General features: G+C 42.7%; 1 protein-coding gene and 1 long non-coding RNA gene across 2 annotated transcripts; both read left to right on the top strand.

Moving 5' to 3' along the window:
* Positions 1-1431: 1431 nt before the first annotated feature.
* On the top strand, positions 1432-17891 carry ergic1 (endoplasmic reticulum-golgi intermediate compartment 1). The gene is made up of 10 exons (XM_086221346.1): positions 1432-1581; positions 7302-7363; positions 10403-10475; positions 10816-10910; positions 12809-12933; positions 13352-13456; positions 14565-14625; positions 14740-14840; positions 15478-15600; positions 16813-17891. The coding sequence occupies exons 1-10, from the start codon at positions 1562-1564 to the stop codon at positions 16918-16920; spliced, it is 873 nt and encodes a 290-aa protein (XP_086077472.1). The 5' UTR covers positions 1432-1561; the 3' UTR covers positions 16921-17891.
* Positions 8649-9052, top strand: LOC147250882 (uncharacterized). Its single transcript, XR_015119086.1, has 3 exons — positions 8649-8670; positions 8769-8829; positions 8987-9052. It is a non-coding gene; the product is annotated as an uncharacterized LOC147250882 (long non-coding RNA).
* Positions 17892-18256: the final 365 nt, after the last annotated feature.

Here is an 18256-nt window from a genome sequence, read left to right as displayed (position 1 = left end):
TAATCGTGATTCATATCGGCTCAGAGTACCAGTTCTCTCGGGCTAGGCGGCTAATAGCATGCTATTTAGGGAAGAACACATCAGATATCCTTGCGGTAGTAATGTTTTAGTCAAAGAATGAAACATTATATGGAGGGATACACTGAAGCCCGAGCGTCACGGGGCATTATTAATGTAATTTCACATGAATCATGACCTTATTCTTCAAATGTAACTGATCTGCTCACTGCTGTTCACGTTTTCGTTGACATAAAACTCTGTAACGTCCAGATCAGAATGTAAACAAAGAAAAGCCTGAAGAGAAAGTTTTATAAATCTTTGTAATGGTTTCAAGGGGCGGCATGGCTCGGAGGAAGAGTGGCCGTCAAGCAACCGCGGGGTCGCTGGTTCGATCCTCACTTCCCCCGGTGACCACGTCCCAGTATCCTTGAGCAAGATACTGAACCCCAATTGCTCCTGATGGCTCTGCGAAAGACCGGTGACCTGTCCAGGGTGAACCCCGCCTCTCACCCAATGTCAGCTGGGATAGGCTCTAGACCCCACCATTAACGGAAAAGCGGTATAGAAAATGGATGGATGGATGTAATGGTTTCATAGCCATGAGCTGTACACTTTTCATTCTTGTGTGTACTTGTTCGGGCTGCACCAAGTATCAGCTGTGCATGGTTCACAGCCAGTATTTGTCTCACTGACTACCATCGGGCATCCACAAGTAAAAGGAGATTTCCAATGCTGGCAGTGGTCAGTCCTCATGTGTTCATGTGGAAGGGTCATATCAAATGTTGTTTTAGTGATGCCATTGAATTTTACTCAAATGAAACGATTAACTGTGGAAAAAAATGTGATGACTTTACGGTTTTCATGCCAAAATAAGAGCAAATTATGAACAAAAAAAAAACCTGACTAAAATACACATACATTAAAAAAAAAAAAAAACACCCATGAGGGCACAAAAAAAATCATCATTTGACAAATGACTGTCTTCAACATTTGGCCCTGAATTTTAAAGTCTGTGAATCCTCTCCTGCATTTGAAGCTATTTAGTCTTCCATGTGTTACAGTTGTTTTGTCGATAAATGTCTTTTCATCTGACTCAGTGAAATAAAAGTACACATATTTGTAAAGACAATGGGGATTAAAGGGAAGTTAATGCTCAATACTGACACAATATTACTCGTTTATAGTCTAATTCGAGTTATTTATTAACTAAATAACAATCTAGTCGAATAAATTCTCCACTGATTACATTTGCGGACTTCTCTTCTTTAAAACGTCTTGTTCTCTGGTTCTATTTGATTTTCGCTCTGTTTGGTGCTTCTCGGCAACTTCTTGAGCAAAGTGAAACCAATGAGTGAAACCCACCTCACACACGCTCAAGGCTACCGGAGGAAGAAGAATCACAGCAAACCGGAAGCAGCTCTCAGCCAATCGGATTGTGCAAAGCGTCCTAAGCTGACGTCAGCCCGGTACCGATGAACAACCGGTAGCGTTGAAGAGATCCGTGTGTGTCAGCGCTGTTATTTGTGCATTTGTCCGCTTAATCCCACTGTTAAACCTCATCATGCCTTTCGATGTGAGGAGGTGAGTACCGGCTGGTTGTGATTCAGGTTGGCGGGGGGAGGTGTGTTTAAGCCCGGGAGCTCTGGATGAATGAACGGCGACTGATGAGCTGGGGTTGGACCGGTGGTGACATCTGGCATGAATGGGCTTCGCTGTGGGATTGTTGTTATTGTTGGTGGTGGGAGGCTCAGGTACTCTCACTCACCCTTTTAGTCGGGACTCTTGGCTGCGCATGTGCAGGAGATCCGCATTCAGCCTAATATTTGTGGAAGTGGTCCGACCAAGTGGCGGTCACGTCTGTCAATACAGCGTTGCCATAGTTGCACGTAAGGTTAAGCACGTGACGTGACGGGATAACCCGACGTGACCTCATTCACATATAATCATCTAAAACGATCCAAATAAGACTTAAGCAGGCTCCGGTCAAGTTTAAATAAATCAAAAACACAAGTGGCTAGCTGCTAGCATGAAGGGCTAGTGCAGTGAAAGTTAAGCAGCATGCCTGCAGAGCTGTTGGGAGGGTCAGCTACACACCTCAGTCAACACGACAGACAGGATGCTGGGACTCTTTCTTTCATGGCCACGTATTTCCATTGCCACATCATCTTAACTTCCTTAACATTGAAGCTAAACCTGCTTTCATAAGTATTTTTATTTAATCTAATCACACACTGTGGGACAAAGAAGTCAAGCTCCAACCAGCCTTTTCTCGAACTTCCACGTGTTGCAATGTAAGAAACCAAAGCGCTGGCGTAAACGTGCAGGGTCACAGTAGATGATGACCCACGGGTGGTGTGAGAGCGGCGAGTGTGTCAACGTGATGCTGCTCTCATTACTCAAAACCTCCATTGCAACAGGCCAGATTGACAAACAGAGAAAGACACCAAAGACTTACTGTAGATTGCACAGCATGTGTGTGCAGTGTGACTTCCCAGAATGCTGTGCTGTGTGACAACACCTCAGAAATAGTTGACCAACACTGGTGTTATCGTTTGTTGTCAGATAAAATCATCAAAGCAACATCCTTGTATGCGTCAAAGCTGTCTGTAGCGCTTGAATAAAAAAAAGAGAAGAGTTTTGAAAACAGGATGTCATTTCTGCTGCCGTCAATCAAAACAATAACAAAAGATGTCGTTGTTGTGTTGGGATTCTAGCAGTTGTCTTCGTTAGGAGTGGCAATAATATAAATAGTATATAATATATGTTGCAGTACAATACACTTGTGTCAAATGTTGATGTTTTTATCAAAATAGCTGGTTTTGTAATTGAATCTCAGTTATTTTGCTCTTTATGGGTATTTAACACCTTCAGATACATGGATATCATGATTGCTTGCAAAGGAGTCGAGTACAGCAGGGATTTTTTTTTTTTTTGGAGGCTAACGGGAAGTTAGCATCTCATTGGGTTCCCTCGACCAAATGCTAATGAGATTATTACACTGGATTTTGAATAACTGCAACAACAAAAAAAGCTCCGTGGCAAATCACGTTAATGAGACTGCATCATCTTTACAAATAAACAATTTGGGGAGATTTTTGAAACATAAATGCAGATGTTAGAAGTACAAAATAAAGGTTATGTCATGAAGGAACTCCACCACTGATGCTAAACCACTAGTGTATCTGCACTTCTTCTGTTTTTGATGTTACGATATTAAATGTCTCCAACAACATCTATGGTCTTGTTTAGCCACTTTTTTTACTAACCAATGTTTTAAGACACATAAATGCAGTGAATGTCGTGAGTTTGGCATAATTTGTGCCGTAGAACAAAAAATGTTAAAATATTTTATGTGTAGTGACATTTAACCAAAAACACGTTGACAATGAAACGTGCACGCTGGTTGTTCAACTATGCTAATTTATATCAGGGATTTAGAATTCATCCTGGCACCACTCTATTATTGAGGATTAAGGTGAAACTCATAATACATGTACTGGTTTTGCTACTTTAGTAGCTGTTAAACTGGAACGCAGTCCAGAATATCACCAAAAATGCCTCGAAAAACTGACGGTATTTTCCCCCAAGCTTGTTATGGGAATCTAGTATTGCATTTCTGTCTTCTTGTCCTCTTTTTTAACTGTTTTTAGAGCTATTTTTGTTGTTGTTAGCTGAGCCAAAATATGTGTTTGTTTTTCTTTGTCCCTGGGTTTTCTCGAAATATCCCACCCGGCATTCATTAAGTCTGCGCGGACCATTTAATCTGTCAAATCTAATCTTCCTAATGTTCTGCATTTATTTATTTGTTGTTGCTAATACATCACCGTTGATTGATTTGGTTATTTTAGTTGGTGTCCACATGGGAATTGCAATAAATCGTCCCTATTTATAGACCCATCATCCACTTCTGACAGCACGAGTAGTGCACTCAAGGACCTATTCCTTCATGTGCTACGCACTAATGGCTGAGTAGAGAACTGTCCTTTTTAATGTGGTTTTCAGTTTGGACAAAGATAAGCAACTTATGATGAGAGTTATCTCCCTCACAGTATCTGAACCGTGGCTCTCCTGATTGAAGAGGTGGATAAATGAACAGCGTTTTATCTGTTCGGCCTAACCAGGTGATGTGGTGATGATTAGATCAGGGAACTTCATTCTGCTAGGATGCATCTCTTCATCTTGACGTTGTTGGGTACCTGACGCACGCTCGCAGCAAATGAATGGGTAGAACCTACGCAAGCATGTAGGCAGATGTGCTTCTTACAGCTTGCAAGACGAAAAGCTGTAACTGCCCGTAATGTGGGTTTACTCAGCAAGTAAATGGACTGGATGAACTACTGACTCACTGTGACTCATTTGCTTTGTACGGGCTATTTATTAAAGCCTCTTTCTTTAAGTAGCAGCCCTGTGCTTTCGTTTCGTGGTGTCAACAGAGGGATGCTGCCGGTACATCATGTCCTCACTAATCACCAGGCATCTGAGCCTTGTTACAGAGGGCTGAGCAGGAGGAAGTGATGGAGGTTGATGTGTTGATTGTTATTCAGGAAACTACAAATGTCAACTGATGAGCTGAGAGGTGAACTACCAACATTAGTACTCACAGTTACAAAGTGTTCTGAGAAAAGTGAACCAGTGAGATGTGGAATTTCACTTCCCATCAAACCTAAAAATATGTATGTTACTGAACAAATGAGGTATAGTTCAATTTCCTTCATATAGTACAATTTACATTATGTTTGTTTTTTTTTAAAAGTGCTTTTTTAAGCATATCTTAAACTCGATTACCATCAGGAATACATGTCAATATTAAAACACCTCAACTGGTGTTGAATGCCACAGGCGCAGCAACACTGCACCCATAAAGGTTGGGTTTATTTATTTATTTTTTGCTCTTCAAGTACTCATTAATAGGCGGACTGAGCTCAACTCTTTTCACCTCTGCATCATTTCATTGGGACTGTAAACAGCAAACAACAGCAAAAAACCAAAAAAACAAAAAAAGGTCCAATAACATCAGTTGGTATTGCCGGTATTGTCCACATCTCCTTTATCCAGCTGTATTCTTAGTCATCTACAACACTTTGACCGGAGCGAATAACCGATGCTGATAGCTGCAGTTTGGGACACGTTGAGGGTACTGATCCAACCAGACAGGAAGTGTAATAGTTGGTTTACAGCAGTTTGATGATGTTTTGTTGCTGTAGCTGTTGTTAGCCAAATGTCGCTATTAGCTTCAAACTTAAAGGCTTTCTGGAGCCACACACAAGTATCACAGGCATGGTACTCTGTGTGTGTGTGTGTGTGTGTGTGAGCGTGTGTGAGCGTGTGTGAGCTCTAGACACTTACCTGTGCGTATTTGGGGAAAACACTTCTTGGGTGACATGTCACTCCAGGTTGTTAATACTGTGAACTTGCTCGACAGAATTAGTCTGTAAATGTGTCAACATAAGTACCATATATGCTGTCATGTTATTATTAAATTATAAAAAAATTAGCAACCCCTCCCTGCTCGCCAAAGAACAATACGGTTCACAAAATCCATCAAGGTTTTCATTTAAGAATAATCCAAAATGGCTGCTGCAGGAAGTTAGCAACAGCAACTGAAACCAGGGATGGGAATTGATAAGATTTTATTGATGCGATTATTGATTCTGCTTATTGGTCTGATTCTATCAATTCACTTATCAAATCCTGATTTCACAGGTTTTTTTTATGTCTGAATTGAAGATTGTGGATAAGATTTGAATGTCTTCCTATAACATTTAATCATGTTCAAATAATTATCAGTGCTCCTTATCTTTCCTTTTTAACAGTGTAGATACATGACATCACATCATTGTTTTACAATGAGTGGGGGGAAAAAATGACGGTATGGATAAAAGGAAGAGATAAGATACCAAATTTTTTTTTTAATTTCTTGGGCTTCTTGACTCAAAGAGGGAACGTAACGTCTCATTACATTTGGAATTGTGCACAAGCGGGGGTCACAGGTTCAAAACCATAGTACCCACCTTACTTGTCTCAGCAGATAAAGTTAATTCTCAAAAGAGGGTGTACTGGTGGGCAGCAGCGTGCAGTGGGTCAGTGAGTTTCTGTGCCCATCACAGGGCTCCATCTCAGCTGAGGTTCCACAATCAGGAAGTGTGTGACTCGCTAAGTATTTGATCCAGACACGCAACGCACCCCTCCCTTAGCTTCCCACCGCCCTGGCCTATATATCCTGCCAGACCGGCTGTTCACAAACAGTGGGCTGTTACTGACGGGTCATGGGTGGAGGAAGTTGTAGATAAGTGGTTGTGAAAGTCCAAGAGAGGTGAAAGATGGTGGCTAGGTCACTAGGATCCAGGGTTCCTCACGCTCTAGAAGAGAAAAAGCAGGAGCAAAGGCCAAACAAAGCCAAGCAGCAGGGTCCAGGCTGAGTAGGAAGCCCTCCCTCCCACTTCCTCCTCCACCCTGCATTGCATCAGCTGTGATTATTTCACTGGCAGCTCTTGGTGGAAGAAATGTGAACAGATGTGACTGTTTTGGAAGGAGAGTGTGAGGGGAGATGAGAGGAGGAGTAGATGGGGGTTTGAGCTGTCAGCCAAGGAGTTTGGGTCAAAAAATGTTTCACTGCCCAAAAAGGACATGCACAAGAACTCCAGAACCTAAATAGTTGTGGTGTTGAGTAGCAGTCGTCGCCCCCCCCCCCCCCCCCCCCCAGCTTCTCAAATAGGCAACAACTGTATTACACAAGAGGGAGGGCTGATCGTGTGGTGGTGACTCATTGATTTACGCAATTTGATTCTAAAATGACAGTTTTTCGATTTAGGTGAAAGATGTGCAGTGGTGGTGGTGGTGGTGGTGGTGGTGGTGGTGGGCTGTACTGTATGTACCGACACCGACACCTCACAATGCCGTGAAATTTGAGATGTTCCAACTGTTTTGTGTCTAATTGTGTCTCTTTTCATTGGTGGGTGTGTTTTTGTTGGCTTTGTGTGGATGTGGAGTGTCAGGGAACTCTGTCGGGGTTAGGTCAGAGTAACAAGCGATCCTGTGTGTGTGTGTGTGTGTGTGTGTGTGTGTGTGTGTGTGTGTGTGTGTGTGTGTGTGTGTGTGTTGGAGCATGGCTGTCTGGGCCTGTATGTGTAATGGCTGCGGTCCAGAGCTAACATTCCACCACTCTTCTGTAATATCACACAGCCTGATGGGTACATAATGTGCTCCTTTTCTCAGCACGTAGTGTTTACATTTCCTTTTTTTTTCTCACCCCCCTTTGCCATTTTTCACCTCTTCCGTTCTTCTTTTCTTTCTCTCCTTAGATTTGATATCTACAGGAAAGTGCCAAAAGATCTCACCCAACCCACATACACAGGAGCTTTCAGTGAGTACAAATCATGAAGTTCTATATAAATTATTTTTATTGTTGTTGGGTTTTTTGTTGGTTTTTTTTTGGTCCAGTAATCACTTGGAGAATCAGTATTGCTTCTGTGAATTGCTTTTAGGACTCATTTTTTGAGACCATGAAAATGTTTGGTGCCTGTTGCTGCATGCTACAAGCATACACAGTTGTAGGCGTAAGCTCTTTCCCATCCTAGCAGGCTATCTTGGTTTTGTTTGAAACTAGGAATAGTAATTGAATGTCTTTTTCTTGATGGTATTAAAGTAGATACACAGTGTTAAATAGTGAAGTTTAAGGTTGCTATAATGAAGATTTCTCAACCCTCTTTCTTTTTCTCATACGGAGCAAAGCTCAGCTCGCTGTTCCCATCGCTAGGTTAAGCTAACAACCTGCTGGTGCTAGCTTCATGATGAGCATATAAACAAGAGAGCGGCGCTACTCTTCTTGCAAGCAAATACTCATTTACCGAAATTTCAAACTTTCTTTAAATATTTCCGTTACATTGAGGCGTTTTAAGCTTTTCAGACTTTTTTTTTTTTAAGTCTATTTTAATTTTTAGTTTTCAATTTTGGAAGAACAACACAGTTAATGTCCACCAAACCTCAAAAACACAGAAAACACAAAAACAAAGAGAGGGTAAATAAGCGATGCCTCTGCCACCATACCTGAATCTTTATATTTACCTACATTTGTCTAATTTTTAAAGGTTATGAGGCTAATATGAGGCTAATAGGCCTCATTCAAATGTTCTGACGCACACATTTTGTTTTTACAAATGATAGGATCTTTTTATCCCTCAACTTAGTCTTACAGACAGGAAGCAAAGCCTGATGGCTATCTATAACTCCTTTCCCCTGGCATCTATTGTGTACCGCTAACTCTCAGATATCCAGGCTTGCAAAGACTTAAGTGTTACAAGAGGTACATAACAGATGTCAGGGGCAAAGAGTTACAAATAGGCTCCGCTTCTTTTCTGTAAGAGTTTTTAAAAAAAAAACTCCTATAAGAACACATTTGTGCGTAAGAACATTTTATGAATGAGGCCCAGTGTTTCCATGTAATCAGTTAAAGGTCACCAGATTCTTTATACAGCTGTTTGAAAAGCGAGCGTAGCCTTAAGTTGCCATAATAACAACTGCAACACAGAGGCTCAATAGGTTTTCAATGTGGGTGTTGAAGGAGGAAAAAAAACCCATCTATTTCAGTGTCACATCTGAACACATAACCTTCTAACTGGAGCAAGAAGAGCATTTCTGCGGAGGCGAGTGGCTTTCATGAAGGAGACAGAAGTAGGTGACAGCTCAGTGATGGGGAAGATGTTGAGGAAGAGGTTGGGAAGGGGTGGAGTTGACGGCTGTAAATCAAGTTCCTGCCTGTCCCAACACAGAGGGACGTCCCGACAGAGTCAGTCAGCATGGTGCAGTACTTGTTTTAGAGCTACTAGAATGGTAAGAATGTTAATCATGCTATTCCTGTCAGGTCATGTGTTGTTCTGTTGCTCATCAATACACTGTTGTGTAATCAGGGATTGTATTGATTATTCACTACACACACAAGACCTGGCGCTGACATGGTTTTTGGTTATTATTGGTCATCTGATGACAGCGCAGGGAAGAACAAAGGGCCAGTGTCAAATAAACCGGATGACGGGATGGATAAGCGGTGTTGTCACTGCATTACGGCCAGATCTGAGCAGATTACAAACACCTTCCTGGATGACAGAGAGGAGAATGGTGTTGCTAAAGATAAACGGCGCTGTTTCCACCATAAGAGGAAGTAGATGGAAGTGCTTCCTGCGCTCAATTCGACACCCTTCCTGTCTCCATCGCCTGTCTGGGGTGCGAGGTTATAGAGTTGCTGTTGATATTAGGCAAGTTTGGCTTGCCCCCCCGCCACCCCCCCCACCTCCTCCTCCTCCTCCTCACAAAAGGCCAAATATTTGACCTTGTTCACGGTCGTTGGTCTGTTTGAGGGGCACATTCCTTTTGAGTTAAATTTTTTATGGTGTTTACATTGAACAATACATCTGTTTTTGCCACTGTGGGTTCCGGAGCCCTTTTGAATCTTTTGTTTGTAGAAAATGAGCTTTACCAACAGAGTAAGACCGTCAGCAATGACATCAGCTTCTTTTAGGGACTAAACCTACTCTCCGCTTAGTATCGGGCAACTTTTCTACCTCGTTTAATTTAAATAAGAAACACATTTAAATGATCCCCTATGACTTTGCTCCCTTTTGATCTTCAGCCTTTTGATGAATCGGCGACCTATGTGTCATAGCGACACTCCCTATTGTTTGGCGGTTAAACATTACCTTATGTAAAACCTCCCATAGCCACAACGTGGACGCCCTGCCAACCACAAGGTCATGTGACTATGCTCCCTAAGATACAGTTGCCACGTAAACATGCCTCACCTGCTGAGTGAGAGCTTTCCGGCCGACGCTCTCGCCATACCGGATAGACCACAGTTGCGCAGACACATCAGTTCCTTCCATATTTATCTTAGTAAACACATGACAGCATTTTCTACGACCCCTCTGGCTGATTAGTTTGACATATGAAATGAAACAGACAGCACGGCTGCTTCTCCTTTTAAGCTCAGACTTTATTTTGGCTCGGACCGGGTACGAGTATTTATTATTAAAGGTTAATACATTTGGTTCTGTCCTCCTCAGCTGAGCTGTTCTGCGTTTTTAATGATTACCAGAGTTTTTGTAAGGAAATATAAAATGAGCTCACCTCTCTGAGAGCAGATATGCTGTAATGTGGGGGTATTTAATGTGTAATTAGTGTAGGAGGCTCTCTGAAATCCCACGTAATAGCAAGCTTAACACCAGTAAAACTGATATTTAGGGAAGATCTGTACAGCTGCGGTGATTTCATGAATACCTTAGGTCATCGGCGCCTTTCACGCTGGAACAGAGTGGCTCGTCATCAGTCATGTAATGTGAAATTAAAGTGAAAGATGTGTTTTATGTAACCAGTTACGAACAAGGTGTTCATTCAAGCTCTCTGCCCACAGTTTCCATTCTCTGTTGTGTCTTCATACTCTTCCTGTTCCTCTCCGAGCTGACGGGGTTCATCGCCACTGAAATGTAGGTGTCCCGGAGCAGATGCACACTCAGCTACAGCGTTGCTACACCCTGAAAATACATTTCATTCAAAATGTCAATGCACTCAATACGTCCTCCATTTGGCCCGTGTTGTAACCAATGAACAGAGTCAATTTTGTCACAGGAAACTGACTTTGTGCCTGCGTCAGTCCTCTCGCTGTGTGTAATAAGTGGCAATTTGGCGATGGTGTGATATGATGGAAATGACACTGACTGTGATACATAAATGGCAAATGGTGGATTGAGATTTAACCGATCTGGGATTCTAAAATGTTTGTATAATTTAACCATGTCTGTTTGTTTTTTTTCCTGTGTGTCCCAGTGTAAATGAACTCTATGTGGATGACCCCGATAAAGCCAGTGGTGGGAAGATAGATGTGAGTTTAAACATCAGTTTGCCAAACTTACACTGTGATTGTGAGTATATAAATAATATATACACATATAATTTCTCTGCCTTCTTGTTTGAATGTTGTTTCTTTTTGCCTCTGCTGTTCATATCAGACTTTGTTCATCAATTGCTATCTTTTAACAAGGTGTAATAATGAGGCCCTAGATAAAGGTGCACACTTCAAAATCCAATAATGGTTTGTTTACCCTGCGGTGTTGCAGCATGCTCCTGGATAGCGCAACATATTAGCCTCCAGTCTGCCTCCGCTCGGCATCTGACACGCAGTTGCCTCTATTGGCTCGTCTGCTTCAATGTCAAAAGTGGGCCGGCTGGCTGAACCGTGCCAAGACGAAGAGCAGTCACTGGTTATTTTTTCTCCTCATGACTCCCCTCAGAAACTATGCCCAATGACAAATCCAATGCGCACACGCACACACACGCACACACACACACACACACACACACACACACACACACACCACATCCACTCTGGTAAGATTCAGCCTGATTTAAAAAAAACAAGCAATGTCCAAAAATGGCAAATCTGATAAATGCGTCTGTGAAAAATGAAACCCAGATTTTTACGTGAAAGGCTTTGGCATGTAGGCGAGCAGCTGTCAGCCATGTGTAGAAGAGGAGATGAGTCGTGACTCGCCCAAAACAAAAGCTGTGTACCGCGGCTTCCAATCAGAGCTCTAGATGATTGTGTGAGTGGTGTTTTTTTACTTTATTTGCAAAATACGAACTTCTTTTTGCAGAAGCGTTCCCCCAGCTGACCTAACCTCAGTGAGTTAATGTTGTACATCAGTTGATTTTCCACACTGCTTGTCATCCATTACACATTGACTCAGATGGAGAAATCCTTCCATCATGGAAAGCTGTCGTTTCCATCTTCTTCTTTTTAACCATTTATCCGCTGCACTGCACCACCCTTACACGCCAATCTCTCTGTCCACTGACCTTTTAGAGGTTGACTTGTGACCTCACGGTGTATTAACCTTAATAATAACCCCCCCCCCCCCACACACACACACACACACACACACACACCCTGCATCCACTTGCATTTGCAGTTCTTAAAAAGGACAAACAACTGACGCACATGTTGGGAGCTTATATTTGTGTGCTGTATTTTGAGATGGGAGTGGGGGCGGGGGGGGTTGGTAATATTCCTGGTGAATGTCAAAGGTCACACAGACTAGCATGTGGAGGTTTTAGCTAAGATCCAGCAGACGTTCCTCTCTGCACCGATGGCCGACACATAGCCAGGGTCTGAAAATAGGCAGCAGCCAGTGTGCCAGCAACCAGCAGGAGGTGGGGGGAGGGGTCGGTAGATGGAAAAACACTGATGGTGAGGGTGACCGTGACCCTTCGAGCTGGGGGGTCGTCTGTATTTACTTTGTGGGTCATACTGGGCAGCGATGTTCAGAATTCCTGTCATTATTCTTCTCCTCTTCTCTGAATGCGGTGTTTTTGAATGTGAAAAGTGTCAGGTTGTAACATATAAATTCATTTTTCCATCAGTGTCACAAAATGGGATTACATCCCTGTCCCAAGTTGATGACATCATCAAATAAAAGTTCAACACTCAAACATTTCCACTTGGTAATGTTTGTTCTGACATTTAGCCATCGCTTTAGTTTGGTGTGAACTCGTGAAAACCTTTTAAATCAAATAGTAAAACAAATAGTTTTGTATTTAAAGAGAAAACTATTTCCGCAGAAGTTATGAGTTATTTTAGTTCTATTTTAAAGGTGAAATTTGGTAAAATATGTAAATATAAGATCAATGCTAGTAATTTTTATGGTGAACTAGATGAGCAACACTGAAAAGATGACGATCCTGCAGTTCCTTTTGATACTGATGTGGAATCAGAAGACGAAGCAGTGATCTGACGGTGTCCCGCTGTGTTTTTGTTTTTCAGTGGTGGGTTTGGACATCCAAGATGAGATGGGCCGCCACGAGGTGGGTCACATCGACAACTCAATGAAGATTCCTCTCAACCAGGGAGAAGGCTGCCGCTTTGAAGGAGAGTTTACCATCAACAAGGTAAAACTGAGTCACATGACTCCTGCGCTGCACGAAGCACGGGATATATTCTAGTTTATCTGTGTTTGAGACCCTCGGGCCGGTCGTCATTGAGCCTTTTGAAATGGGGTCTGCTTTGACCTGTTTGTCCCACAACCATCTCCTACGTCAGTCTTTCCAGTGCAGCGAAAATGATTAACCCCGTAGTTGGACGTTCTAGCACTGGTGCTAGTGGCATAATTGGAAATACGTGAATGTTGAGTACAGGAGTCTTCCGGGGCCTTGGAACATTTAGTTTCCAACCTGTTTGTGGGTTCAGATTTGGTTATTAGTTAACTTAAATGTGTTGCAGGTGTTACTGACAGAAACCCTTCCTTGACTGTGTGTGTGTGTGCGTGTGCGTGTGTGTGCGTGCGTGTGTGTGTGTGTGTCTCCTCAGGTGCCAGGAAACTTCCATGTGTCGACACACAGCGCTACAGCCCAACCACAGAGTCCGGACATGACCCACTCCATCCACAAGCTGGCCTTTGGAGAAAAGCTGCAGGTCAGGATACACACTTGGCCTCTTGAACACACACACCCAGGAAAATAGATGTAGAGTACGCAACAACAAGCGTGTCACGATTTCCATTCTAAATGAATAATCAATTGAAATAAGTGACCTTTTGAAATGATGAGCAGGATCAGGATTTGCTGCCTGCTTGTGTCTGGAACAAAAACTGCATAGAAGATCCAGCTGCCTATTAACTGAGCCTGAATATGAGACAACATGACCACTGTTGGAGTCTGGCATGGTGGCGCCATTCAACTGGAGGATCGTGCTTCCTAAGCGTACCAGTAGCCCTTTTTACGCAGCCTTATCAAAACAGTAATATTTCTCTGAGCCCCATAAAAAAGAAGTACTGTACAGGAACACGCTTGGAAGTTTTACACGTTGTGCGTCTGTTGCACAATGCCTGTAATTATATCTTCACATTCATTGTTTGGTTCTGTGGAAAAAAAGTAAAGCGTTAAACGGCTGAGTCATTGGGAAAGGAATTACTCAACGCATGAGGAAATGCTGAAGTTGAGACGCGAACCACTAGGTGGCAGCAGGCACTCGGTAACGGTCGTCCTCACAAGTCTCAAAACATTGCAAATCGTGGCATGTCTGGCCCATCTTGTACCATCCGCACCCACAAAATCAGACGTCAGTCACCCTGCTGCTGCAATAAACACGCAGACTCTACGAGTTCTACTGCTGTCGTACTTCAGCTGGTCTATTTTACATTATTACTATTCGATGATGGACCCAGACCTGTATAGGTCCCAGATTGGGTGTCCAGCCCTGTGGTTTGGTCTGACCCTTGCAGAGTTTCTTCATGATAAAGCACTAGTAAACAAAGTGTTCCCCTTTTTTGTCAGCCGTTCATCTTGTGTGGGGTATATTACCAATAAATAACTTGACATCTATATTTTTCAAGAAGAATGAGAACATGTGAAGGAAAGTCGTCAGGACATGAAACCAATGATCTTCTGATCTTTGTAAATCTAGAAGTGATAATCTAGTAACGCTGTCGCTGTGGAGAAAAACAATCATTAGGAGAATCCTGACACTCATGACATGAATCAAGAGCTACGTGTCAACGTGTGTTCCTTCTTCTGCCGTGCAGGTACAAAAAGTCCAAGGGGCCTTCAACGCTTTAGGAGGAGCCGACAAGCTTGCCTCTAATCGTACGTACGCACACACACAGCACTTGCTCTCTTCAGCCAGTGCCAGCATCATTTTTTTGGATACTGAATGAAACCATTTTATTGGATTAACTTTTTTTTTTTTTTTTTTTGTAGCTCTGGCCTCACATGACTACATTCTGAAGATCGTTCCAACGGTTTACGAGGACCTGTCCGGCAAACAGAGGTTCTCCTACCAGTACACGGTAGCCAACAAGGTGCTGTCTTTCTCCTCCTCCTTCTATGACGTGCTTTGGTTTTTTTTTTGCCTTGAAAGCAAAGTGACCCTCTCAACATATGGCCGGAACGCGTGTCGCCCTGCTAACATGTGCATTCACCTGAAAGTGAAAGCTCACTTCTAGCGACTGGAAACGTTCGCTAGATGTCAACAAACCATAAAGACACTTCTTAGAACTGTGTTGACTGACAGCTGGGTTTGAAGTTTGGGGTAATAACAGTGCAGGTCAGCTGTGACCGGGAAGGATGACGACCTGAGGAAACTATTCCAAATTCTCTTGAAGCACCAGTCAGAGTTTAATGTCCTGCTTTATGTGAACGAGGGCAGATTTTACAGAAGTGTGATTGATATAAACGGGTCGTGTCATAACACAATCAACACGTTGTAGCCTCCTCCCGCTTACTTCATCTCGAGTTTTATTTAGCCAAGATTCATTCTGGATGAATCATTTATGACTTTGAGTGACTTGATCTGAAAGCAGCGCTGTAGTGACTCATGAGCTGCCACCACGCTGATTCCCAAACACAACAGGATCCGCTCTTTCTCTGTTGATGATAATGTTCAACTTGATGCACTGTTTAAATGTGTAAGACAAACTCTTCTTATGTCCCACGCAGGAATATGTGGCTTACAGCCACACGGGAAGGATCATACCGGCCATCTGGTTCCGATACGACCTCAGTCCAATCACAGTCAAGTACACAGAGAGGAGACAACCTGTGTACCGCTTCATCACGACAGTGAGTGGATTCCACCTGAGGACAAGTCAATTAGTTCACATTTATAGATCTGAAATACAGGAACAGTGCTGGTTTAGGGTTGAAATAAAGCTGCGCTGTTCACATGACTCATTTGAATTGCTGCCACAGTCCGATGTTCACTTCTCTAGAAATCTTTTGATCCAGATATGTGAGTCAGATCACCTCCATGAAGTGAACTATTCCTCGTGATGTCATCTATCTTACCAGCAAATGTCATTAACATCTGTTTATAAGATTCTGAGGTATCCCTCTAACAACACACGCATGTCGACGAACACATGACCTCCTTGGCAGAGGTGCAGAGGCTCATGATGGCGGAGGTCATTGAGCACCTATCAGTGAGTGCTTTCATGTAGTTTCCCTCTGCTCTTCAGAGTATTTTAGGGTCTGTCCTCTAATTATTTACTGTTTTAACTCTGTCACTGCGCTAATCTGGCTGTTTTAGGCCACAGCTGTCTGTTTGCTGTAGAAGTCTAAACCCGTCATGGGTTGAACTCTGTGCGCCCTCAAGGATTTATTTTTCCCCATCAAAATCAAGGTTAATGGTCAGGGTTAACCCTGAGGGAGTGTAGACACGCTCCTACAGGATTTTAGCAACCAGCTGGTTAAGAGCCAGATTTTTCCCTCAGGAGTTGCTGTTAAATGTATGTAAAGGCAAAAGTTGGCTAACTTGCAACAGTAGGATTTGAAAAATGATGTATTTCTCCCAAATCTCACTATTTGTTTAGTTTTTCTCCCTCTTATTTCCCTGTTTGGCCTCATAAAAGGTATTTTAAATTCCCCAATACCTCCCACCCCCACCTCCTCCCACCTGACCTACATTAAGAGAGGAATTTGGGCTTCAACCAGCTCTACCTCATCACAAAACTTTCCTGCTGACTGATAATGCAGTCAGGGTCACCTCGATTGCTTCTCTGATGAGCTGCGCTGGTATTTGTCTTTTTTTTTTTTTTTGTACGTTGTTCAGATTCATGCTGACTTTAAGGAGCACGCAAGAGGTGAGTGTGCTCTTAGTGTGATTATGAGTCATGGCTCAAGATTGTGACACAATAGGGCTGCTCATACCGAGATGTCAGCGTAAGGTATTGGTATAATTAGAGGGATTTTGGACCAGCTGATGGTGGAGCAGCTAAAGCCACCAGAGTAAATATCTTCTCAGCGGAGTCTTAACTGAAGTATTGTTCTCCGTAGATCTGCGCCATCATTGGAGGGACGTTCACCGTCGCAGGCATCATTGACTCCTGTATATTCACCGCCTCAGAGGCCTGGAAGAAGATCCAGATTGGAAAAATGTCCTGAGGACCAGCCTTAACCCCCCCCCCCCTTGCCTTTATTTAAAGTGCAACTATCCTAGCCTGTTAGCTAAATCCAATTCTGCTCTGACCATCCTTCATGGAGGAGAATCTATCACCGTGACCGATGAAGCAGCTCCAGCGACGCTCGATCTAACTACCAGGCTACACATCTCAGTTACTGAAGCTCCTCTCCGGCTCTGTCTGCTCTGGTGACGCGCGGATGCTGACGACCACATGTCCGCTCCCTGCGTCTTCCGTGTAAAAAAGGAGATGGAAATTTAAAGTACTGTTGTCAGGGTTCAAGCAGTATGGAGAAAGCTCCAACTGATATTTTTAGAATGAAGTCAGAGGAAAATAGCTGATATTTGGTGCTGATGTCCGATGTTTTCAATTTGAGTCACAGCAGATGTCAGTCGGTCCACTTTTGGTAGTCATGAGAGAAATCCAATTTACTTTTTTGGTAATTCCAGTAAGCAGTAGTTCAGTTGAACTGCTGTGTTTGTACACAACAAATATGACAAAGCTTGTCCAGTATTCTGGTCTCATGTCTTCATCAGTGGCTGCCACTAAAACCAGTGTTCTTCATGTTACAACTCCACTACAGTACGATGCCAAGTCTGTGTAGACCAAATGTTCATGTATTGTCCCACTTGGAAAGATTCATTCTGTTCAACTGATTGCCAAAATGTAGTGAATGAATGTTTATGTATGATTTATGGATTTGGTTTCATTTTTTTTTTTTAAATGAAGATGTTACGGTGTTGGTTCTGTACGGAGAGATTTTGAAGGTCCAGATCATTCTCGGGTCATTTTTTTCTTTCTAATTTTTTTTTTTTAGTACTGTTTTCTACCGTTTTGATCAAGGACAGTTACATCATCTCAAGCCCTGAAAACTGGTCTTTTTGCTCTTTCTTGGTCTGTCTCAAAAGACTCTGTAATGCCATTTGTTCCATGAGTAAAGGTACCATACAAGTGGCTGTTGCCTTCAGATTATTACTTATTAGACTGTTTTTAAATACTTCAACCAAAATGGATTTTTTTGTCTTACTAGTCCTCACAAAGAAGTTGCTCCCCCTTCCGTATTGTGAAACTACTCCTTGCGCGATCTCTATTTCAGACCTAGAGTGAAAAAGCTCTGAACCAGAAGTGGTTTAAAATTGCCAGATTTAATTCAGGAATATGAAATTTTGTATAATTTTTTAAGCCTGTGATTGTCTTTATTGAAGAAACCTCACATTACGCTTCCACAGTGTAAAGCCAAGTCGAGACATTGTTACCAATAATATCGAAGCACATCCTGAGGGAGAAAATGCAAAAAGTACCAGGAACTGATGGAGAAG

The sequence above is a fragment of the Aulostomus chinensis genome, chromosome 13 (genome assembly GCF_037954235.1).
Source record: "Aulostomus chinensis isolate RoL2024-O1b breed Wild chromosome 13, RoL_Achi_v1.0, whole genome shotgun sequence".
NCBI lineage: Eukaryota > Metazoa > Chordata > Actinopteri > Syngnathiformes > Aulostomidae > Aulostomus > Aulostomus chinensis.
This window is presented reverse-complemented; position numbering and strand designations above follow the sequence as displayed.